Source organism: Jaculus jaculus, chromosome 2, assembly GCF_020740685.1.
Source record: "Jaculus jaculus isolate mJacJac1 chromosome 2, mJacJac1.mat.Y.cur, whole genome shotgun sequence".
Lineage (NCBI taxonomy): Eukaryota > Metazoa > Chordata > Mammalia > Rodentia > Dipodidae > Jaculus > Jaculus jaculus.
Window position 1 is genome coordinate 89,821,853 of NC_059103.1, and position 24,715 is coordinate 89,846,567.

At 39.0% G+C, this 24,715-nt stretch overlaps 1 protein-coding gene across 31 annotated transcripts in view; it reads right to left on the reverse strand.

Annotated features, from left to right (window-relative positions):
• The window catches only part of Ank2 (ankyrin 2), a 710,882-nt gene that overhangs the window by 19,083 nt on the left and 667,084 nt on the right, over window positions 1-24,715 (reverse strand). For 18 of the 31 annotated variants that reach the window (XM_045144485.1, XM_045144488.1, XM_045144489.1 and 15 more), the window contains 8 exons: window positions 23,062-23,290; window positions 21,473-21,598; window positions 19,093-19,215; window positions 15,242-15,274; window positions 13,361-13,382; window positions 4,522-10,725; window positions 2,917-2,991; window positions 418-549 (listed from right to left, as the gene is read on the reverse strand). In XM_045144485.1, the coding sequence (XP_045000420.1) occupies window positions 418-549; window positions 2,917-2,991; window positions 4,522-10,725; window positions 13,361-13,382; window positions 15,242-15,274; window positions 19,093-19,215; window positions 21,473-21,598; window positions 23,062-23,290 (6,944 nt within the window). The remainder of the gene's footprint in view (window positions 1-417; window positions 550-2,916; window positions 2,992-4,521; window positions 10,726-13,360; window positions 13,383-15,241; window positions 15,275-19,092; window positions 19,216-21,472; window positions 21,599-23,061; window positions 23,291-24,715) is intronic. The other 13 variants (XM_045144510.1, XM_045144505.1, XM_045144499.1 and 10 more) reach the window with 1 other exon arrangement.

The window sequence follows — 24,715 nt, forward strand, 5'->3', positions numbered from 1 at the left end:
GTAGACATAGGCTATATCCCCTCCCATTTTATTCCACTTGACCAGAATATAATGTATAAATCAGTATATAGAAGATTTACCTGATACTTTTACCCACCAAAGTTATTCAGCAAGAATAGAAGCAGGAACTGATTCCAATTAAACAATTAAAACAGAACAACTGGGCCTACTAATCAATGCTTAGAAGAGTATAGGTCTTGAAGAATAACCTTCTTGATAGCTGGTATGTCCAACTAGCTAACTGGTCACAGACATGTACTGCAAGACTTTTTCATGTCACATGCTTATTCCAGAAATGATACCAGCTTGTTCTTATTTGTTGTATATTTTTAATTGATGGCATTTGATAACTAAGAATAGGATCACTGAGCAACACATCTTCATCTTTAGACTACTACCACTGGCTTAGCCCCCTACCTGTAGCATGCTTCCCATCCCTTTCCAGCCAGTACTGCAGTAGCGCATGACTCTGGTCTTGAAGGGAGTTGGGATTCTCAACCCGAATTTGGTGAATTTGCTCCTCGGTGAAATCCAGTTCTCTTGCTAATTCTAAAACAGAAGGTAAGATACTGCTTTGTAGGTATTGTGACTGTGGGTTTGAATCCCTATACTTCTGCTTCTTGATGTGATAAATGATATAGTTTTGTGTTACTAGGAATATTTGGGTTAGAAGGGAATCATTATATGCCTTTGATAAGCCAGTATGAATCATAACTATGTTCCTTAATAAGAAAATAGAAAAAAAGAAAAAAAAATAGAATTGACTGCCACCATAGTGGAAACAATGAGTGAGAGGTGATGATAAAGTATTAATAATCCTGGCTGATCTGATTCTAAAATGAAGAGGACCCATTATCACTTGTTTATACTTGTAACCCAGATGATGGAAACTAAGACTGAAAACAGAATAAACAACATTTCTCACTGGCATAGGTGATATTTTAAGAATTACGTATCCTATTTCTGTGTGTGGTGTTTGATTAGGTGTCCCTCTGTAAACTCATGTGTTTTGAATGATTGTTTCCCAGCTGATGGAATTTGGGAAGTGGTGCCTAGCTAGAGGGTGCATCACTGAGGGTAGCACTGAGGGTGGACCTGGAGGCTTAGTAACTCTCACTTTGCCAGTGCTAGTTGGCTTATTCTCTTGCTGCTGTCACCACCTGCTGTGGCAGAGATGACATCCAGCCTATGCTCATGCCATGCCCTCATCAAGCTTCTTCTCAAGTTTGTAAGCCAAAATAAATACCTTTCCTTCTATCAGCTGCTTTTGGTCAGGTGCTTGGCTCGAGCAACAAGAAGGTGATGATTACACTGGGTATACTTGGATAAGCACTGATTGTACCTATGCTGTGACAATTCAATATGCTCATTTTTAAATTTGACGGCACATGAAGGAAAGATCTGGGAAGCATTAAATGACATAGGCAAGAAGCTACTATTTGCATTCTACATGTATGCCTATATACTGTACTGTGCATACATACATGTGGGTGGGTAAATTGTGTGAATTCTATTATCAACTTGACATTATCTTTCAATGTTAAAACTTTGTTTCATCTATCAATTCTTTTAACAACATGCCTCACAGATATATTCAAAAAACACACTAGTACACAAAGTTATTTATTGTCACTGGTGGGAACAATTTAAAATATACCAACTATACCTACAAAGCCCTCTGATAAAAATAATGGAACTACCATAGAGTGGGATAAATAATTACTTCAAAAATGTAGTAGGTGTGCTGTGCTGGCAGAATATTTACAAAGGATGTTAATAAAGATTTTAGTTTTAAATATTAGACTTATATATCAGCATTGGATAGCTTTATCTGAAGCATGAGAAAGTGTTAGCAGCTACCTTTGAGTCACAGAATTAGATAGTCAGAAGTAGAGTGAGACAAACTTTATACACACACACACACACACACATATATGTGTGTGTGTGTATACTTACATATTAAAGGGGAATAATTTGAATTATTTTATCCATCTGTCAATGAGAATTTTTGTTTGTTTGTTTTTTGGGTTTTCAAGGTAGGGTTTTGTACTAGCCCAGGCTGACCTGAAATTCACTATGTAGTCTCAGGATGGCCTTGAACTCACTGATATCCTCCTACCTCTGCCTCCCTAGTGCTGGGATTAAAGGTGTGTGCCACCACACCTGGCTCAAACAGAAGCATTTTGATACAGTTCCCTCTCTCCTTAAACTGTCTGATGAATGTTACTTTAAAAATATTTAGCCCTAATAAATTAGCTTATAATCTGTACATAAACAGTCCACCTTAAAAAATGGTGAAAATTTTCATTTTTATCAGTCTCAGCATTCATCCAAATGTTTTACTATGACGTACTATGAAGATACTTCATAAAGTATCTAACAGAAATATCCCTGGTCAAATATCAAATTGAATTTTACAAAAATTGCTAAGAAAGATGGCTCATGCTGTTACCCTAGCACTTGTGAGGCTGAGGCAGGAGAATTGCAGGAAATTCAAAGCTACCCTGGGTTATATAGTGAGTACTAGGTCAGCCTGTGCTAGGCCCCCTCTCCCAAAAGAAAAAAAAAAAGCAGTATTTATGAAAATTTCATCTGTATCAACTTTAAAATATGGTAATTTTCCCAAAATTTAGCTAGCAATAACTGCCACAGGGTGATGATGGAAATTAGTTTATTTTCAAACTCTTCAAATCTGACTTTATTCTAAATTTGAGAAGCAAAGAAAAACTTTCCCCAGGGTGTCCCATGAGCTGCTGCAGGATCTGGATTTTCTAGTTCATAGTTTATTATTCTTTTCACTATTTCATGTAGTCTTACTCAAGGAAAAGGAGGAAGATGAGAAGTTTTCTGGGTTGATTATCTGTATCATTTAAACTGAGGAAGTTTGCTTGAAGAACAGAGGTACACTGTTATTACCTGTCCAGCTGAAGCCAAGGTGATCGGCGATGTAGGCCAGCCTCTCTTCAATCCGCTCCTGCTCATCCTGAGGATCTATAGGAAGTCAAAAACAGAATGGCCAAAGGGTGTCTATGACAGGAGAGGAGCCACGGTACTGACCATCCAAGGAAAGGAAGTCACTTGACCAAAGATCTGATAGTTGCACAAATTAGCTATCATATTTGAGATCATATTAAGTGGTATGTCTTTTCTCTAATTTTTAAGGAAGAATGGGGAATGAATATTGGATGACTCACAGAAACCATCTGCTTCCATAACTCTTTAATGAAGACTGTTATGGGACATAATTACATAACTTGCTCATTCCAAATTATCTTAATACTTTCCTTTTAAATTCTTTGAGAATGCTACCCACCAGAGCACACTCATTTTGCCCAGGAAACACCAGAGAAATCGTAAGTTGGATATAGCAGTGGAGTAATGAGGTGGGGTCTCCTAGTATTGCCTGAGGAGGTGTTGATTACTTCCAGGTCAGGTCTGAAAAAAATCACATCAGAAATTCGCAAGAGATCTTGATCATGAGTGAACAGATGTCCTGGGATTATCCCATGAGGCCAGAAACAGTTACCTTGGTCCCAATGACTTTGGAGGAACAATAGATAAAAGCATCAGCACTGTGTGTATATTTAGCATTGGTGTGATATATTTGGGGGCAAGGTTTCTGCTTGCTTGTTACTACGTAACTTTGTACATTACTCACTTATAAACATTACAAGTTTTCTATTCATTTTTAACTATCATGGGTTGATGGGCAGCATTTGTGACAGTATCATGAAATTCTGTACCCCAAATTTAGGCATACGTCTTCATTGTAGAGATAGGGGAAGACCTTAGGCTACTTCTCAAAGCCTTTCATGGTTTCTGTTTTTTTACAATTCAAAGAGCCATCATTCCCTCACAGTCAACTTACATCATGCAAAGTTTAAGGTTTTGTTGTCTGCTACATTTCATCAGAGAATATTCTCCATTCATCTACTATATAAATGGAAAACATATTTTACCTTAGATTTGTTTGCTTAATTGCATCTGAAGTCAAACTTTTCTGAATCAAAACAGACCCACAATAATTGGAATTTCAGGATATGAGAAATATTCTTGAGCAAATGGTTTCCTAATAATTACAAAATTGCAAGTTATTTAACGTGCATGCACACAGGTAAGAAAATAAAGCATTGAGTTCGTATACTACAAAACCCATTTGTTCACATGCAAAGGGCAATGTGTTTAATTTAAGCGAAATCCTGGGACTTCAGAACAACAAAACCTCAAGCTTGCACGGCCTCACGTGCAGTGGCTCAGGAAAGGCAAAGTCACCAATGCCTGGTTATGTTTATGTTTTTGATAAGCATTCTCATTACTCAATCTTGAGATTGTTTCCACAGACAAGAGTACACAGAAAAAGCACAAAACACAAAGGGCTTACACAAACACATTAACCACTACAGAAAGCATAAAGAAAATGAGACACAAATCACAAAATAAAACAAACATACAAAAAAAAGTTCTCTATCAAATTTATGACATGCGTAGCACAGGGAATTCCAGTGGCTGGCATTTAAATACCTTCAGTACGGTCATGGCCATTTTCATCAGGGATGCGTTCAATCAGAGTCTCAATGGACTCATCCCAGATGGGCCTTGTGTCAAAGATGTCCTCAGGAACTGAGTGATCCGTCTCAACAGGTGGCAGATTTTCAATAACTGAAACTTCCAGGGCACTACTGCTTTCATCATCTGAAGCTGGTTCCTGCTCCCTTTCTGACTGTGTAAGTCTATCTACCAACTTGGAAGCCTCATCACTAATTTCCTCAAAGAACTCTATGGAGTTTCTGTAAAGGTCGAAGAAATGCTCCTTGCTGTCCCTTGTGAGACTCATGCTACCCCTGCAGGAAGGGGCGGTACTGCTGCCCTTAACCGCCAATCCAGAGGCAAATAGTTTTGGCTTTGTGGCCCCTTCTGATTCTGACTCAAAGCCCTCTGCCCTCTCTCTGCTCTCTGCTTCGGTCTCTATGTAACTTCTGGCCTTTACTGGGCATTTGGTCTTAACATCTGAAGGACTGGCATCGGATTCAGACTTGCTTCTACTATCTGGTGTTCTGCTTGTCATGTGCTGCCCCTGGGGGACCACTGGCTGCGGGAGAGATGCGACTGGATGTGAGAGCTGCTGCTCCGCTCTTTGGATGGTTGCTTGCACAGGGATTTTGGACTTTGGTTTAGCTTCATGTTCCTTATCTTCCTCATCCAGCCTGGAGAGAAAATCTTCTGTGAATGCCCCCTCATCCTCCGCAGATGGAGGGGCTAGTGTGGAAGTGGATATAGTCCGCATGGGAATTTTGGATTGGTTTTCAGTGGAAGGCACATTCTCCATGGGTGCAGTAGGGATTTCAATCACGGATTTCTGTTCCTCTGGGGAAGAATCAGGAGAATCATCATCCCGGCCTGAACACACAGACCCGGTGACTGCAGAAAAGTCTAACTGAACTTGTACAACAGGTTGGGGGGAGTCAGGGCAAGGTATCTGATTCACACCAGACAGAGGTGGTGGCACACCCATTTGCGTGGTGGGAAAGCCTGTGGCTGCTAAAGCCTCTGCTGTGGACATTTCAGTGGAGGCTGAAGTCCTCTCCGGGGAGCTAAGGTGAGCATCGGAAGCAAGCATTTCCTCCACTTCACTCAGATCATCTGGAAGTAACTCTGCCTCATCATCCAGTTCTTCTTTGGATTCTGAAGCTGCTAGTGACTCTTTTGTCTCCAGTGGTGAGGGCTCAGCCCCAGTGCCCCCTTCTTTCGTGTCTTCTAACATATTCTCTTCACTGGATTCTTGACCCATTTGGAAAAAGTGAAAACTTTCATCTGCATAGGATCTTTTAGTCATATCAATAGCACCACTTCGGGTCATCTCAAACAATTTTCCTTCCTGAAAGAGAAATGGATTTTGCTCACTTGTTGGGGTTCCCTCTTCAGTTGGGGTCCTAGCAGGAGTGGTATCAGGGGTGGTACCCTGTGATTGTCTATCTACCATTAAGCCAAAGATCTTCTGTTCCTCCTCTTTCACACGAGCTTCAAAAGCCTCATCATCTTCCCGGATTTCACTCCAGGAATCAGAATCCACCTCGGTCTTGGTGATGATGACTCTGCTTATTCGCTCACCAGTAGCCACTGACGTATTTCCTGTCTTGGACTCTAGAGATGAGGAAACACTCTCTGATTCCACTTCCCACAAGCTACTTTCTTGTTTGGGCTCTGTTTCTAGGCTCTGCTCCTCAAAGTTAGATTCTTTGCTTGAAATATTACTATTGGAGGAGCTTGTCACTATTACATCTTCAACAGCAGATGTGATGGTAACCGAATACACTTCAGAAGAATGAATGCTTGTGGTATGACTCACATCACCTGGAATTTCACTGAATTCATTGGAGAGAAAAGATTGAGAAGGGACATTTTCATAAGGGCTTGTGACTTGAGGATCAGGGATTTCCTCAGTCTCAACAGAGTCAGAAACTGGAATGTTCATGGAAAATCTATCTGTTTGAGCTGTAGTGGATGACTCTTGAGTCATACAGGCCTTGGACATGCTATCCAAAGTTTGTTCAGTTGTTGTGACCTCAACTTTTATGGTGGAAGACGTGAGGGCCATTTCTTCTTCGAGGTCTTTTCCTTCAGATACTTTACAATGTGGCAAGGAGGATGAAGTACTTTCACTGGGGTAATCTACCTGTGGTGATCTCCCCCCCAAAACATCAAGCTCTTCTTTAGAGTCACTATCATGATTGTCCTGGGGAGACAGTGATTCTCTATGGAGAACTGGTTGCTCATCAACATCACCGTTGGACAAACTCTGCAGACCTAAGGAAACAGGAGCAGCTGAGTTGCTAGGACTCACAGCCTCACACCCGTGGCCATCACAGGTCCCTGGATGATTAGTGTCTCTGTTCAGACCATTGTAAGACCTATCAGCACCACTGGTGGAAATAGTGGGATCATCTTCAGCTAAATGGGATCCACAATCTTTCTCTTTGTCTAAGTGACCTGACTCTTCCTGAATATCTTCACTCATTTTGAAAGTATATTGTTTGGAAACTATGGGCTGGAATTGTACTTCTTCAGGGCTGGAGTTGGAGTCTATGCTGGATGGAAGTGGGGAAGGAGGTTGCACTCGAATAACTGGTTCTGGTAAAAGGCCCGAGTCAGCACCTTTCTTCAGCTGTGTCAGCTCAGGTTCACTTTCTGAGGAGGAAGAAGCCTTTCTGCTCTCTGATGTCTCCAACATGGGGGTATCACTTTCCCCCTGCATGCTTTCCATTGGTTTCAGCTCATCCATGCCTCCTGAGCAGTCGGCATCTGGGTCAGAGGCTGACGAAGATTCCTCGTGTTTGGGTTCTTTTCTGTAGTCTCTTTTCTGCTTTGCTTCTTGTTCAAGTTCATCGAACATTTTAATTTTGGTTACCATTTTGAACATTTCCTCTTCAGGTGTGAACCTCTTTTTCTCCCCATTTTCTGAGTCATCCTCCTCTGCACATTCATGAATCACAGCTGGTTTTGGCATGAGTGCGCTTGCATCTGCTGCTTTGGGTGTGACCTCATAGCTAACTTCTTCAGAGCTGGGAGTGTCAGGGGACAAAGGACTCTTCCCTGAGCTCTCCATGAGTGATGTCTGCTCTAGACTGTCATCCTCAGCACTACCATCTGGGTCTCGGAGCAGCCTGGATCGCATGGAGGCCACTTCTGTAATGAGTTCTGTTTTGGCAAGAGCCGCAGGAAGAGGAAAGTGACTTGGGAGAATCCCAGCCTTCATCTTTGGTTCGACTGGGCTACTTTCAAGAGAGTCCCTGCAAGGGGATTCTTTCAATGGACTAGGTTCCAGAGAATCAGGAGTTTTGTGTGAGGAGTTATCTTCTAGCACAGGGCTGGCTTCTAGAGAGTCTTTGTGGCTTACTGCTAATGATTCATCAGCCATTGGGCTCAGGACCTCACTGTCTCTGCTAGGGAGGGCAAGTTCTAACCCTTGGGGACTTCTAATGACCCCTTGGGGCTTTGATTCAGTTCCTGTACCTGTCTTTACTGAAGTATCAGACGGAGGGGTGGCCTTTGTTTCCTCTGAGGTGGTAGTGGATTCCTGAACCTCATTATCAGCTTGTGTTTTATAAGCTGAACTACAAAATGTGACCTGATGTTCATCACACGGCACTTCCTCAGTAAATGTCTGGCATGTTTCTTTTCCTAATGATACACTAGAGCTGGTAAGGCAATCACTTTGTTTGATGCATGAGTCCTTGGTGATTTCTTTCTGAAAACACTCAGTTGAGGGCTCTAAACCCTCAGGAGCCGGAGCACCTTGCTCGTCAGAACCACCAGTAATGTCTTTGGTTGTGGGATGCTCTTCGGCAGAACAAATTTCTGTGGATGTTTCTACTACAGTGGTTTCCTTTGTCTCTCCAATTTGCTCCTCATTTTTCTTTGGTGAGAAAGAAAGGCTTTCTGGACTTGTCTCAGGGGTCTCCGCTAGGCCCTCATGCTTGTAGCTTTCTTCTGAACTAATCTGTGGGGTGCCTTCCATCAGGCTGCCACATGGAGAGCCTGCTATCCCATCCTGCTTTAGGCTTTCAGAACTGCCTTCCAAAGCACCACTTTGCAAAGACAGGGCTGGGAGGAATTCATCTTTCATGTAATCTAGTGGAAATGTTGTGTTGAAAGGACTCGTGAGTACTTGGTCTAGGTGAATCTGTGCCTTTTCAGTCTCTTCACTCAGGCGGAATTGTTGGTATTTGTCATTGTCCTCTAACTCTTGCTTAATGACATCAGAAAAGTCCGTGGAGGTTTTCCTGTCTGGGCTAATCTGGAGATCCATGTCTCTCTGCTCTTCTACCATCTTTTCTTTGGGGATTTCATCCATTTTATGGTTTTCCTCTTCAGGTGCTGATTGAACAGGTTCAGATATTTTGAGGGTGGGAGCCTTCTCCCTTTCTCTAAGCCCGACGGTGATCGTGGTGGAAGAGCGGAACTGTCTCCTGGATTCTGAAGTACCTGTTACCAGGAATCTCTGGCTGCGCTTGCCCGTCTGACTATCCATTCTCTGCGTTTCTCTGTGGTTTACCATCTGCCCTTTCTCTTTGTCTACTCGGGCTTTACCCTTTTCTTGTGTCTGCTTCTGTTTGACTGACTTGTGCTCAAAGAGTCCTGTTTTATGCTTAGATGGGTCCTGTCCAGACTGAAAAGCTCTCATCAGCTCCCGAACAGACATTGTTTCCTCAATGCGTTCTGTTTTTGAAGTGGGGGATACAGGAGGTTGCTTCTCTGTTTTCCCAGGGGACACAGGCAGGTGCCTCTCGGATTTCCCAGCAGTTGACATAGATGGTTGCTTTTCTGTTCTTCCAGAAGGTGAAACAGGCAGGCGTTTTTCTGGTCTTCCTGGAGACCCTGGAGTGTGTTTTTCTATTCTCCCAGAAGGTGATACAGGTGGGCGTTTTTCTGCTTTGCCTGAAGGTGAAACAGGGGAGTGTCGTTCTGTTTTGGTAGAAGACACTGGAGAGTATCTTTCGGTCTTGGTGGAAGGTGAGACAGGTGAGTGTTTCTCAGCTTTATTTGACAACACAGGTGAATGTCTCTCTGTTTTGGCAGCAGGTGACACAGGCGAGTGTTTCTCGATTTTGCCTGATGGTGACACTGGCGTATGCCTCTCAGTTTTTGCTGAGGAGGAAAGGGAAGAGTGTTTTTCTGCTTTAGAAGAAGGAGATACTGACCCATGCCTCTCTGACTTCAGAGAGGGTGATGCAGCTGGATGTGGTCTGGGCATAGTCTTTTTTGGCATGTCCTCTTTGCCTTTGACTCTGATGGGCAACTTGCTTCGACCTTTCTGTTCATCTTCTACTCGCTTCTGGAGGGCCTTGACTTTGTCCTTTATGGAACCAATGGGAGTTTCTTCTATCAGAGGAGAGGTGGCTTTGGCAGTGGGGAGAGGTTCAGGGACCAGGCCTCGGTCTTCATCTGACTCTTCTGAACTGCATTTTTTAAGTTCAGTTTTTTCTTCACTTTCCTGTGAACTTTCCTCCTTTTGCTTCTGCTTTTCTTTTAATTTCCTTCGCACTGGCTTCTTTATTCCCAGGCTCGGTTTGGGCTGTTTCTGTGTGCTCTGTTTCTCATCTGAGGGAGCAACCTTCCCTTTATTTTCAGAGCTCTTCCCAACAGCTGGGGTCTCCTTTTTTTCTCCTGACATTTCTTGAACAGTTTGTAGCTTCTCTTCTTGAGAAGACACATAGGACTTGAGGTCCTCAGTGAGATAGTTCACTAGCCCAGTTGCATCTTTCTCTGCCTTGACTCTGGTCTCTCTATCTACCCTGACTTCTACACATGGATGGTCAGTGATTTCTGCAGGTGCATTTTGCTTTGCTTCTTCTATTTCCTCATCACTGACAATAACCCACTCCTCTTCCACTAGTTCTCGCTCAGACCAAGTGCTCGGCACTCTGCCCTCACTCCCCATGCAGGTCCCACTTCTCAGGATTTCATTCACTTTCTCTAGGTCCTCTTTAACCCTTTCAACAATTTCAAAGGGTTCTCCGGGCTCTTCCTCAGCAGCCTTCGAGAGCTCCTTCACTTTTACAGAACCTGCCTTATCAGACACATCTGTGGTCAAGATGGCGGTCATCTTGATCAAATCTTGTTTCATCTCAGAAACTTCAGAGAGTAAGTCCGGACTTGCTAGGACAGGAGCTTCATTAACCAGGTGACTTTTCAGGACAGATGTTTCTGTAGATTCTGTCTCATCATCTTTGATGTGAATGAAAAACATTGAAAGTAAAATGGAAGTCAAAAAAGATATTGGCAAATGTAATCAGGACTGAAAGGACACAGTGTCTTTTCCTGTCTTGGTGGGAGGGGCAACGGAATGGACTGGGAATGGTGGATCCACAAGGTCTCAGGGTATAAGAGCAAAGCAAGGCTAACATAAAAAACAACTGAAAAGAAAAAAATGAGCAGGAAATAACTTGCTTAATTTTCTCACTTGTAGCACATCCACACATACAACAAAGCTACCACAAATAATCAAGACAACACAAAAAACTATCACAAATTAAAACGAAGAAAGCAGTGAAATTATAGCAGTATCTCAAGATTGTTTGGATGTTCCAGATCGATGTCAGAAAAAAAAAAAAAAAAAACATGGGAAAAAATAAGAAAAAAAGCACCAGAAATTGCAGAAAGTCGATTTCCTCCTGGAGAAAGCCAGTATTAGCAAACTCAGAATACCATCCAATTATGTATATGATGCATTTTAATTCACGCAAGTCTGGAATTCAGTATGTTATTCTACCCACACACAATGATAGAAAACATCTCTGAATCAGCTGCACTGGCATTTCATCTAAGGGAAATTCACACCTAACAATGACATACAGTCTTGTGCTAAGAGGCATGGTCCTTTCCTTGGAGCAACCTCCTTGTTCAGACATGGAACAGACAGACCAAGGAGGGAAATATAGGAAAGAAAAAAAAATAAATAAACAGAAACAACAGTTGTGAGTAAACATATATGTGAATCCAAAGTTAAAATGTGATGCATGGCAACCCAAATCAGAGACAGTCACACAGGACACACGCACAGTTTATGTAAGCCAAGTTATTTCCATGCAAAGCAAAGGTGGAATGAAACTGCTAGGAGAGGCAGCCTGGCAGAGAAGCTCGGGCAGGAGGGTGGTGAGTAATTAGAAGGGATATGGCAACATTACTGTGGTGAAGCATACAGAGCTTAAAAGTTAGTTCATGCTTACAATGGTGCAGGGATTATACCTGAGGGACAGGCTGTGAGGGTGTGCAACCACGATGACAAGGAGGGTACTTTTAAGGGCTTACTTATTTAAATACTTTAGGCTCTTTTTAACAGTGCCCTTCAGTGGAGATTACTTTATAGCCATATGAAGATTATTTAATGAGTGTCTTAAAGCTAAAAACCAAACTATCTGTGTTTGAAACTTAAAAGACATTCACAAGATCTAGAAGTCATTCCAAAGCCATGGCATTACAATAACATGGAGACATTTCTTCTTTTCACAATTGACCCAGATAAATTTTTGATTCCTACTAGCTTGTAGGCATGATCAAAAGAGAGGACCATTAAGTAAATAATAGTCCTGAAGAAGAGAGAAATTTTTCATCACTTAAAAGAAATTAAGGCAACAATAATATGTTGTATATACAAAACTGCTTTCTCTCTTGAGAAAATTTGCATTTGTGAAAGGGAAACTATGTGAATATGTATATGTAAAAGATAGTCAAATGAACTTATATTACTGTAAATATCTCCAGTTATATAAATCAGGGACTACATCCAGAATCTCAAATATTTTTGTTCTGAATAGTGATGGAACACAAGGTAAGTTACAATTAACAAATAACAGTGTACTAACTTACAATGTGTTGTACATTTTTTAAAAGTCCAGAGATCAGCATCTGGGGCAAAGTGCCAGAGCTAAACATGGCTCCAAGTTATTTTCCTTTTAGGAATATCATCCTGAATTACTATAAGTAAGCAAAATTAAATTAGAATGTTTTTCTAATGTTTCTGAGGCATAAAAAGGAGAAACTTATATAATTTGAGTTTAGTTTCCATACAAGAAACCTGAGATTCATTAGGAATAGGCCAACAAATTGCAATGCTAACAGACTACAACAAATCTGAAGTGAATTTGAAGATGGTTCTTTTTAAGGTTTGGCCGCTGCACTAGTTTCAGTTTGAGATATGGGCATCATCGTTTATCATTAGCCCTATGGTGATACACCCTCATGAGTAACTACATCACACACACATTGATTTTTGCCTCCTCGGTGTCGATGTGTTTTCTTTTCTCAGAAAATGTTACATAAGTCAGTTAGGTCTCATCTAAAGAATTCAGTTACACTTCACCACAGTAAGGATAATGAGGAAGGAAGGGTGAGGGAGTTAGCTTCAGCTAAGAACCATTGGACAGTATCACTTTTATAGACGCTTTCTTCAAAATGGCAAAGCTTGCTCCAGAAGTCACTGTTGCTTAATAAAAATAATACTGTCATGTCAGTGCTTTAAAAATAATGAAATGAAAATGTTATGCTAACAAAAGGACAAAACGGTAGGGTGGCTTTCTAAACAAGCATAACAGCAATACTAGGGTTAACAAGGATGTCAAAAGAAAGTGAATGCTTAGATGAATAATTTTTGCATTTTATTGCTAATGAGTTTACAAATTAGGTATATTTGTAATTTAACTGGCCAAGCTGCTTTCATAAATATATATTAATGATTAATAAGGATAACATAAAAATATAATTATTATAGTGGTTAGTAGTGGCAAGTAGCTTGCATCTTAATTCATGCTTCTTTTTATTATAGCCAGCTTTCAAACAAACTCAATTTTATTTGAAATCTTACTTTTCTCTGATGTCATACCGATCTGAAAGAAAACATACATAAATCCAATGGTTACAAACAGCTCTTGGCTCAGAGCCCCTCAAGTGCACTGTGTGCTTCTATTCATAAACATACACAAGAGGGTGAAACCACAGGCTATCGAAAGAATTATTTGTTACATTTTTTTTTTCCTGAGAATGTCAGAAAATCTAATGGTAACTTTGAAATAAAAAAGCACCACTCTTTTCTGGACAGTACAGGTAGAATGCTTTTTTTTTTTCTAATATGTTATTCCTGGAAAGAGCTGACCTAGTCTGTCTGATGTGAGACTACATATTAGGGAATAGGTTGAGAAAAAGGTGATGCCAGTATTAAACAGCAATTGTTGAGTTAGTAGAGAAAATGCTAATGACAAAGAGCATGGTAGAAGAATACATTTTATAGAGGTCATTTTATTATCATTAATAACAAGATACCATTTCAGATCTTTTTCTAAATTCTTTCTGCAGAGACTAGGAACTCTATTGCTCTGGACAGTTCTTGAAAGTATTCAAGAAAAAAAATCATATATAAACAGAAACAGTTCATTTGTGAACACAGCAAAGGTAGAATATAGTTTTATTGCTTTCTAAAGAAAGTATGTAGTTGTCCTATTTTAACAGCTATGAAGACAGGGCCACTGAGTACGAGAAGGAAACTGTGCAGGTAAGGCGAAAAAATGAGTTCAGTCTTGTTAATCATTGATGGTATGTGTGGCTGGATATGGCAATATAGGTAGTCCAGTCACTTCCCTTATCCTGTTCTATGAGAAACATATGAGGAATAAAGGGACTCTGAGCAATACTCTGAAATAAGACCTTAGATTTTCAGCTGGCATGTACAGAGTATTTTTCTTTATGTTTCCTATTTTAGATGTCTCTAATATATTTTTTTTAAAAAGCATACAAATAATATAATAAAATAATAATTTTTCTTAGGAGTAGGAGTTGGTATATTAATACAAGGAGTTTTCAAATGACTTTCCCATTTCTGTTAAAATAGTGGACATTTCTAGATCATTATAAAGGAGATAAACACATTTTTGCTTTAAATAGTAAAGCAAACCTAGTGGAAAAAAAATTTAAGGTAAGCCCTGTAGAACTTGTTTTCTTCATCTATGGTATAACTACACACACCCCACAGGGCAGAAGACTGATAACTATGGTGATAAGGCACGTGGGACACTGATGAGGTTTCATTTTATGAGAAATGATCATTACTAATATACTTCTGCACTATTATTTCAGTCTATTCAATGGATGATAAAGATTCTGGAAGTTTATGGGTTTAGTGATTCTCAAACTCCCTGGACCACATTGTACTCCCCCAGATTACTGAAATACTCAAAGAACTTTTGATGTGTGATTTGCATAAACAAATATCCACATTACAGATTACAGTGGAGAAGCTGTTACACCCCACAGATACACAAGCACACATCTCACTGTTAGCGATGATGTTATCACAAGTACAGTCTTGGGGAAGCTGCTCTGTAGCTTGTGAGAATATGAAAGATACCCAGTGAAGTATTTACTTTGCTACCAGTTCAAAGACCTTTGACTTTCAGGCATCTTCACACTAATATTTGAGAATCACTGAGGTAGTGGCCTAGCCTTCATGAGTTGTCAAAGAAATATGTATCATTGCACAGAGAAAGGGCCATAATTACCGAGCAACTTTATTATTCTCTAAAATCTATCCACAAGATAAGAATTACAGAGCTGTGGAGAGGTTAGGGAAAATTATGGCCATGGAATGACTAGAACAAGTCTTCCCATCTAAGAACAATGTTCAACCACATGCTCTTATCAGTGGCTACAACAATGACAAAGCCCTGAACAAATGATGCTATCATGAAATTACCTCTTCTTCCTGCTCTTGATCTGACTCTGATTCCTTGTCGCCCCAAGGCACCATGCAAGGTAGAAAAAAAGGGAGAAGGAACAGTAGAACATTTAGAAGAATAAATATACCTCTCCAACAAGCATTGACATGCAAATATATACCCAGTAGGCTGATGTTTTTCATTTGAACAGTCTATAGGAGGCAGGCAGAAAAGGACTGATTTGAAGTTTACATATTCATAAGACAAAAGAATCAATTTCCTGATTTCTGACGCTAGGTCATCAACAGCCCCAAAGTTTAACATTTAGTGTGTCCCATAGTGTAGTGGTTTGAATTATGTGTACCCTCCCACAAACAAAGTCATGTGCTTTGAATACTTTGTTCCCAGCTGGTGGCAGTTTTGGAGTTGGGGCCTTGCTGGAGGAGGTGTGTTGCTGAGGTCATGGGGGTGGGGGTCCTTGAGGTTTATCAGTCACAGCTTTCCAGTACTAGTGCAGCTCACTCTCCTGCTACTGTTTTCTACTTGCTGTAGCAGAGGTGATGTCCAGCCTCAGCTCATGCCATGCTTTCTGCTGCCATCTCAGAGCTTCCTTTCAAGACTATAAGCCTCCCACCATCTGCTTTTGGTTGGGTGCTGTATACCCCTCCTCCCAAAAGGTTACTGCAACAAAAAATTGGTACCAGAGGTGTGTTGCTGTTACTGCTAATAAAAACAAACTGTGTAACTTTTGGTCTTTTGGGATTGATCTGTAGGAGGAATATGGAAGGACTTGAAATATTGGTCTGAGAGACATCTTATAGTGCAGTAAATACAGTCTGATGGACCATTCTAGTCAGAATTTATAGATATCAATGAAAAAAGAACTAGGATTGTATAAATTTGGCTTATAGGGGAAGAAGGAACTTTGTCTGGACTAGGTGAGAAGAATTTGTGTGAGAGGCTCACTGCATTCTGCCTCTATTCTCAGAGTCTGAGCAGGGTTGAATTTAGAAGAAATAGACTGGTGTGAGCAGAAGGATATGGAAATGAATGAAATGAAACTTTTGGCAGAAGACAGCAGATCAGTTTCAGCTGCAGTTGTTTGAGAGATTATTGGCCAGCTGTTCTGCATTGAGACAGCAGGAAGAATATAGACTCCATTGAAAGTAGGTGTCTTAATGCTGAGGAAGTGCCCCACTTTTCAAATTTGGTTTTATTCTCCCCTGGATTAACAAATTTGGTAGTTAACCTGGTACTATGGGAGTATAACACATGCAGGGAGGAAAAAGGGTCAGTAGATTTGCAATTTTTTTTTTTTTTGAGATGCCACTGGGTAATATGAAGCATGGTTTTTGGAGTCCCTGCAAGGAGATCTATTAGAGCCATGTAGATTAACCATGGATTGCAGTGGAGACCTAGGATTTGGGGACACATCAAAATTTAGGGACTGCTACCATAAAGAGCTGCTGGTTCCAGATGGATTTTTGTCTCAGGTTGTGAGCAGTACTTCTGGTGGGACAGAACTAGAACCCCAGAGACTTTGTTGTGAGTCTCAGGCAGACAGAGAACTGCAGGATTTGACATTTTCCCTGACTGTTTTAGATCTTAGATCTTAGCTTGGCTCAGTCTTTCCTTGCTATGGCCCATGTCATCCTTTGTATGTGAATATTTACTCTGTGCCCTTGTATGTTTTTGGTTTTATAGGATTACAGTTAAAGACTCTGGACTATAGGGATATTTGAACAATATGAGGATTAAAAATCTATGGAAACATTTAAAGTTGGACTAAATGTATTGTATTTTGCATCATGGATTGTCATCAGTTTATGGGTGACCAGGGGAAGAATGTGGTGGTTTGAATTAGGTGTTCCCCATAAGGTCATGTGTTTTGAATACTTACTTTCCTGCTAGTGGTGATTTGGAAGGTGGGGCCTTGCTGGATGAGGTGTCTTGATCTTAATATTAATTAACCCTTAGCTTGCCAATGTTCTTGAGACACTAGTTATAAAACTATCTCATCTTCATCATAACATTAATAATTCTGATTTACCTTGACTTAGAAAGAAAATGTAGAAAAAAATGCTTCCTTTTAACCACAACTAGAAAGCTCATTAACTTCAATGTCACTTAGGTGGTCTATATCTCTTTCTTCGTGATACTTAGCACTATTCTGTCTTCAATGACTCACCAAGACTCAGTCTTATAAACCCCAAGTGCATGCTGTATCACTGGAGTACAATTAGATCATATTCATATGGGATGAAGTAATTACTGCTATATTCAAATTTGGAATGCCATGTATATTTAGATGGAAATTGATATTTAATTCCTCTTTTTTTGGTATATGTGCTGCCAAAGTGAGCACTAATTTCTCTGTTTAATCCTTAAGAATTTATAGTATCAAACACAGTGCTAACAATTTTTCTCTATATAACTAATCTATTTATATGGCTAATCATTGAAGCAAAATATACAATTTGGTAACTATGGTGGGTAAAAAAAAAAAAAAAAAAAACAAAACTAGAAAATTCTTTGTCTTGTGGAATCAGTATTTAGCAGTTTAAATATGTCCCTACTTCTCATCCATGGCTCTGCAGCCCATTCTTACCCTCTTTTCCAACCTGAAGACCACACAGTATACTTGCTACAGCCACCTATAAATCACATTTGTAGCTTTCTATTAGTAAAGGGCATTTATATAAAGAAAAAGACCTCCTGGCAAAAAATAATAATAAAAGAAAGTACCCACAACATTTAACTAAATCATTCATCTTCTTTAGTATAATCAGAGTATTCAAGGAGTTATGTCATGGGGAGAGGTCTGGGAAGAAGGCAATGCATATTAGGTAGTCTTTAGGTCAGGAATTGAACTTTCTCTTTTAACAGTGCTTCAAATGTACCCCATGTACAATGGGGGTATTTTTACATCAAAATAATTACAATAATTGAAAAGTTAATTTAACAAACCTAATACAGAGCATGCTATAAGATAAACAGGAAATTATTTTAGCACAAGTATAAACTACTAGGAGATGACTGTGAATTGAATAACGTATGGCCTGCCTGTGACAGGGTAGTAAGTGGAAGTTAATGGACTAATATTGTGGTCTAGTGAAATGAACTAGTATGGTATGAGGAGTACACATTACAAAAAGAAAGGAAGACAAAGCCAATTGTTTTGTTTTAATAACTTAGCTCAAAACATAACTTTAACTAATTTTTCTGCTCTATGTCCAGCAAATATTCATAAAGTTTTCCCATTAAAGTGCATTTAATGTAAATTAATTTGGAATTACTTGTTTTCCATCTTTACTTGAATGGAAAAATCATACACTGGACAGGGTACCAAGTGGTAAGTATATGTGCTTGCATTTGGTGTCTTTGTTTTGATCATTTAAAAAAATATTTTTTGCGAATTTTTATTTGTTTATTTGAGAGTGACAGACAGAGAGAGAAAGAGGAAGAGAGAGAGAAAGAGAGAGAGAGAGAATGGGTATGTCAGGGCCTCCAGCCACTGCAAATGAACTCCAGATGTGTGCGCCCCCTTGTGCATCTGGCTTATGTGGGTCCTGGGGAATAGAGCCTCAAACTGGGATCGTTAGGCTTCATAGGCAAGCACTTAACTGCTAAGCCATCTCTCCAGCCCCTATTTTGATTTTTTTTTTTTTTTTTTTTTTTTAGGTAGGGTCTCAGTCTAGCCCTGGCTGACCTGGAATTCACTATGTAATCTCAGGGTGGCCTTGAACTCACCACAATCCACCTACCTCTGCCTCCCAAGTGCTGGGATTAATGGCGTGCACCACCACACCCATCTGTTTTGATCATTTTTAAAGCCTTGAAAATCAATTTGTATACTGTCTGAATAGCACTACAATAGATTTTATACTACCTTTGTATAAATTGGCAAGGTGATATTTAAGTTGCAAATCGCTTGATGCACTAGTCCTCTTGTAGATTTTGGTTCCTTCATAAATGATAGTCGTCCGCAAGGTTCCTGAGTTGTATCACGTACCTTGAACAAGAAAGACATATGTGCTCCACATTTTATACATCAGGTAATATTTTAAAGGGTGATATTTGAAAGTACATACATCATTGGTTGATGATCAGTATGGATTCAGTCTTTCTTTTTCTCCTATCTTATCATATAAGATAACATGCATATATTTCTACTTTATTAAGGATGACTGACAAAAAAATAAATATATATAGGGCAAACAATGAGGATTTGATATGTGTGTGTGTGTATGTACATATATATATGTATGTGTGTATATGTATATATATATATGTATATATATATATATACATATATATATATGTAGGTACATATATGTATATATGGCAATAATTACTACAAATAAAGCTAATTAACATATACATTAGTTCACATAACACCTTTTTTTGTGTGGAATGAGGACACTAAAGATTACTTAAGATCTGTCTAAGCAATATTCAAATATAAAATAGATTATTGTTATTGTGATCCTTTTGTGTACTAAGTTTCCATAACTTACACCATTTAAAAAAATGTAACAATATATATAAGACTACATTTTTGATATCCTTACCTGTTAAAATCAGTAGCATGAAGCACATTAATAAAGTCATTTTATCATCCCAAATATAAACTGTGCCCCTTATCTATAACCTTCCTATTCCTCTAGTTTCTGGTAACTTTTATTCTACTTTTGTGTCTCAAAGAATCTCTTTACCTGTATGTAATGATATTCAGATAATATTTTACTTTTGTCTTTCTTGATTAGCATCATGTTTTTCAGGTTGACTGCAATATCAGAATGTCATTCATGTTTTTGTTATATGTAACATGAATGTGATTTTAACTATATTAGGTGTAGAATTAAGTGATAAGTACATGCACATTGTTGTATAGCTATCACCACCTTCCTCCTTTACCTAAAATTTATTCACCTTTCCAAGCTGAAACTTGGTGTGTACTAAACAACAACTTTCCATTGTCTCTGCCTTCTTTCCATGGTAGCTACTGTTTCATTTTCTGTCTGTATAAACTTTGCTCTCCTATGTAACTCATATATATGAAACAATGGAACAATGGAATATCGGTCCTCTGTGCCTAGCATCCAGAATAAAATACATATATAACTGCTAAGTCCTGAGCTTGGCCTGACATTCCTAAAAAAAAATACAATATATGGTACATTGGCAGGGTCTCTATAATGTCTATTTAGTGAATTTATAGTAAGTATTCAAGGTGTTAGCTCTAACTGGAATAACTTCTTATTATGCTAAGTGAGATCTTGTCTTTTAAAGATATTTTATTATAAAAAATTGGCAGAACACTTTTGTTCTCCACAATTTTGAAACTCAAACATATATTAAAATCTAACCATAAATAGTTGAAAGTAATAGCAGTGAAATAAAAGTAGAGTTCCCTTCACATTCAGGAAAGAATAGCCAGTACTTCCAAGTCATGAGTGATCATAGTTTGTCCTTGGCTTCCTTCATAAATATAATTACCTGTTAACATCCAAGATTGAATTTTAATTCAAAGATAAAAAAAATGTTGAAATGTGTCAAAAATAAATAAAGAAATTACTGACAGATCGGAGAAATTGCCTACTAAGGAAAAACAACTGGGCTGGAGATAGCTTAGGGGTTAAGGCACTTGCCTGCAAAGCCAAAGGACCCAGGTTCAATTTCCCAGGATCCCCGTAAGCCAAATGCACAAGGAAGCATGTGTCTGGATTTCATTTGGAACAGTTGGAGGCCCTGGCACACCCATATTTTCTCTATCTGTCTGTCTATCATCTATCTATCTATCTATCATCTGCCTCTCTCTCTCAAATAAATAAATTAATTAAAATAAGATAATAAAAAGGAAAGAACAGCAATTGGTATGCAAGCATGAGGCCCTAGGTTCTGAACCCTAGCACATACATGATTGCCAAGTACAAAGATGAGTGCATGTAATGCTGCTGTTTGTGAGATGGAGACAAGAGATTTATGGGCCATGTTGGCTAAATGTGGGCCAAATTGGTGAGCTGCAGGTACTGTGAATAAATAACATGAACAATGCAGAAGACACTCAATGTTGTCCTCTGGCCTCCACATGCATGCACACTCATGTACACATTTACCCACACATATATGATCAAAGTCCGACATGCATGCATGTATACATACCATATAGTGACAAAAGAAAGTCACTGGAAATGATTGCCCATTAAACCACTAGGGAAGGAAATGCAAACCTTTTCTAAAATGACAAAATTCTACAGATATATTACCTTGACAAAGAGAGGAAGCCTGTTTTCTTTGAAGGCAAAGAAACTGAATATATGATGTTGGCCACTCTTCGTTAATGGTACCAAGTTGCCAAAGCAATCTACATAAATGGGCTTTCCTTCTAATACCTGAAAGTAAACAGAAAAATAGCACCAAAAAAACGACTATAATCATCAGTCATTTATGCAAAGGAGAAGTGGTAGTACTACTTGAAACTTTCAATTCTTCAAATAAACATGCTAACTGACGTTCTGACAAAGCCTGGGCCAGCATTCCCTCTTCTAGGTAAAGAGGGTCTTCCAGTGTGTGGTAGCATCTAATGTTCTCATTTTCAGCACTCTATCATGGGTAAACCAAAGTCCCAAGAAAAGTGCTGCATCTTCTATATCTACTTCAAACAAGGTTGAATGGACTGATACAAGTCCTGTGATCAGAGAGAGATAGAGATTGTAAGATCTGCGCCAAATTACCTTGGACTACCTTTATCTTTTTAATAGCCATTTATTGTCCACCTTTGTAACTGTCTTGACATCCTGGTGACTATCAGTTTTGGTCAGGTGTTACCCTTTCATAATGTAGTAACAGACCCCCAGCTTCCACTAACCCAAAGGCTAAGACTGTTGTCAGATAGCATCTGATGCCTATGGTGGTAACTTCCCTGCTTTACCATAACTCCCTTACATAATAGCCAGACAATGTATTTCAAAAGCTTCTTCATTTGGGCCTGGAGAGATGCCTTAGCAGTTAAGGCACTTTCTTGCAAAGCCTAAGGAGCCAGATTCGATTCCCCAGTACCTATGTAAGCCAGATGTACTTGCATGCATCTGGAGTTTGTCTGTAGTATCTGGAGGCCCTGGTGTGCCAATTCTCTCTCTGTGTCTATCTACCTGTTTCCCCCTCTCTCTCTCAAATAAATAAGATATTATTTAAAGTGCCTTAGTTTATAATTTTCTTTTGTTCTGTAGCTATAAAACATCCATGGAATTGGGGTAATGTAAATCTGTATTCCTGGGCCATGGTCACTCATATTTGGCTCCAGAATAAACTATCTTGTATCCCCTTTGAGGTACATGCTATCCCGCAAAAATCAATAAATGTCTAAGTCCTAAATGTAAATTTCCAGTTCTGAACTTTAGGCATCACAGTAAGTCAGTATATAGGACTGCAATATCCAAAGCACTACACTGATAGAATAAAAGAAGAGAAAAGAAAATAAAAATGTAATTTAAAAGAGCATTGGACATTCAACTTTAACATTTAAGGAAGAGATGTTTTCCCAAATGATGATGAAGAGGAGAAAAAAAAATGACAACTGGGAAAATTGAAAACATCTAAACTACTATAGTCATTGATAGCTTACTGTCTTGTCCAAGTAAATTTTATAGGAATCATTTTGCCTATTCATAAAGATGAAGATCATCCCTGTAGTAGAAGATTTAAATATTGGAAAATCACTGATTTGGGACCTTGACCTTCAAACTGATAAAGATGTATGGACTACTCTTTCTTCTTTAAAATATGTCTACTTTTTAAAAATACAACCTTAACAAAGGAACAATAATATGAAAGTTCAATGTTTTTAGTGCAGTACCTCCACATCCCGGCTGCGGGCCACCTCAGAGAAGTTTTCTTGTTGTTCAAGGGTCTTATCCACTTTATCATCAGTCATGCAGAAACATCGCAATCTTGCTTCAATGGGGTCATGTGATTTGGCAAACACTACAAATTTGGCCATATAAGGTACACAGATAATTTCTCTATACACTTGTGATGCAAAGGAAACAGATTCCTGAATCTGTCGACAATCTATCAGCCAGAACCTATAAAAAGAAAGAAAGCAAATTATATCGAATTACATAAAGTTTAAAGTATAGAATTTAAAAAATTGGCTCCAACAGGTGTGGTGGCACATATTTTTAATCCCAGCACTTGGGAGGTAGAGGTAGGAGGATGGCTGTGAATTTAAGGCCAGCCTGAGACTACATAGTGAATTCCAGGTCAGCCTACATCAAAAAAACAAACAAACAAACAAAAAAAACATTCCTTTATCATGGTCAATGGTCATCAGATTCTAAAATGGAGAGAGAGAGAGAGAGAGAGAGAGAGAGAGAGAGAGAGAGAGAGAGAGAGAATAAGAGGAAATTGGAGAAAAGAGAACCAAGGCAGCAGCAAGAGGAACTGGATCAGGATACACAGGAAGTCTAAAGTGATCAAGAAGATACAAAAGGGGCTGGACATATGGCTCAGTGGTTAATACATTTGTCTACAATGCCTAACAAGGCAAGTTCAATTCCCCAGTACCCACGTAAAGCCAGATACACAAAGTAGTGCATGTATCTGGAGGTTTTTTTTTTTCTTTGTAGTAGCTAGACCCCTGTGCATTCAGAATTTGTCATCATCTGGCCTGAGAGTACAGAGCCATGGCTGACAGAACACATCGAAGCACAGACCTGTGTGCTCAGTGGGTGTACTCTGTGAGTGGGCAATGACCGGCGTATGCTACAAATGCTGCTGCTGCTGTGTGCCATCATGTCCCTATTCATGCAAGTTTGTTTTTTCTCCCCTACAGTAGGAAGTTAACTTTAAACTACTTTCAACTTTAGAATTGTTATTGGTACACTGGACATAATTCCTCTTGATCTTCTTACATCAAGCAGTATTATAAACAGCATGTTAAAGACATATGCTGATGTTTCCCCATCATTTGATGACCATGCAGATGAAAACCAACATAAAAATTTGGTTGCTATTGTAGATGAAATATTCCCAGGTTCCTTTAACTTTTAAAAGGTGTGTAACGTGCAAATATGTTGAGATATATCACAGGCAATGACACTACTAAGCCATTTGAGCAAGCCATGGTGGACTCTGTGTTTTGTGGAAAAGTAATTCCTATTTTGTTAACAATAGGAAGCTTCTCATTCTTAACACCTCTGGAACTGGAAAAATTGACTATGGCTGCCAAAGTCAGCATCAACATCAGACAGCCAAAACAGCTGGGTGCTTGTTTTCCAGAGATGGAAATCTGACTGGTAGGACTTGCTTATTGTATTATAGTTACTATTAAAATGTGAAAGTAAATGCAGACTTTATTGTTCATGAAAAATGTAACTTTGAAGTTGTTAATAAAAAAATTAAAAAGAAAGTAAGTTTTTAAAGACACCAAGAAGTAAAGTAAATACAAATAGGAAAAAAAGTAACTCTGAAAGAGTTAAGAAGAAAAATGAAACAGCAAAAAGTAAAGA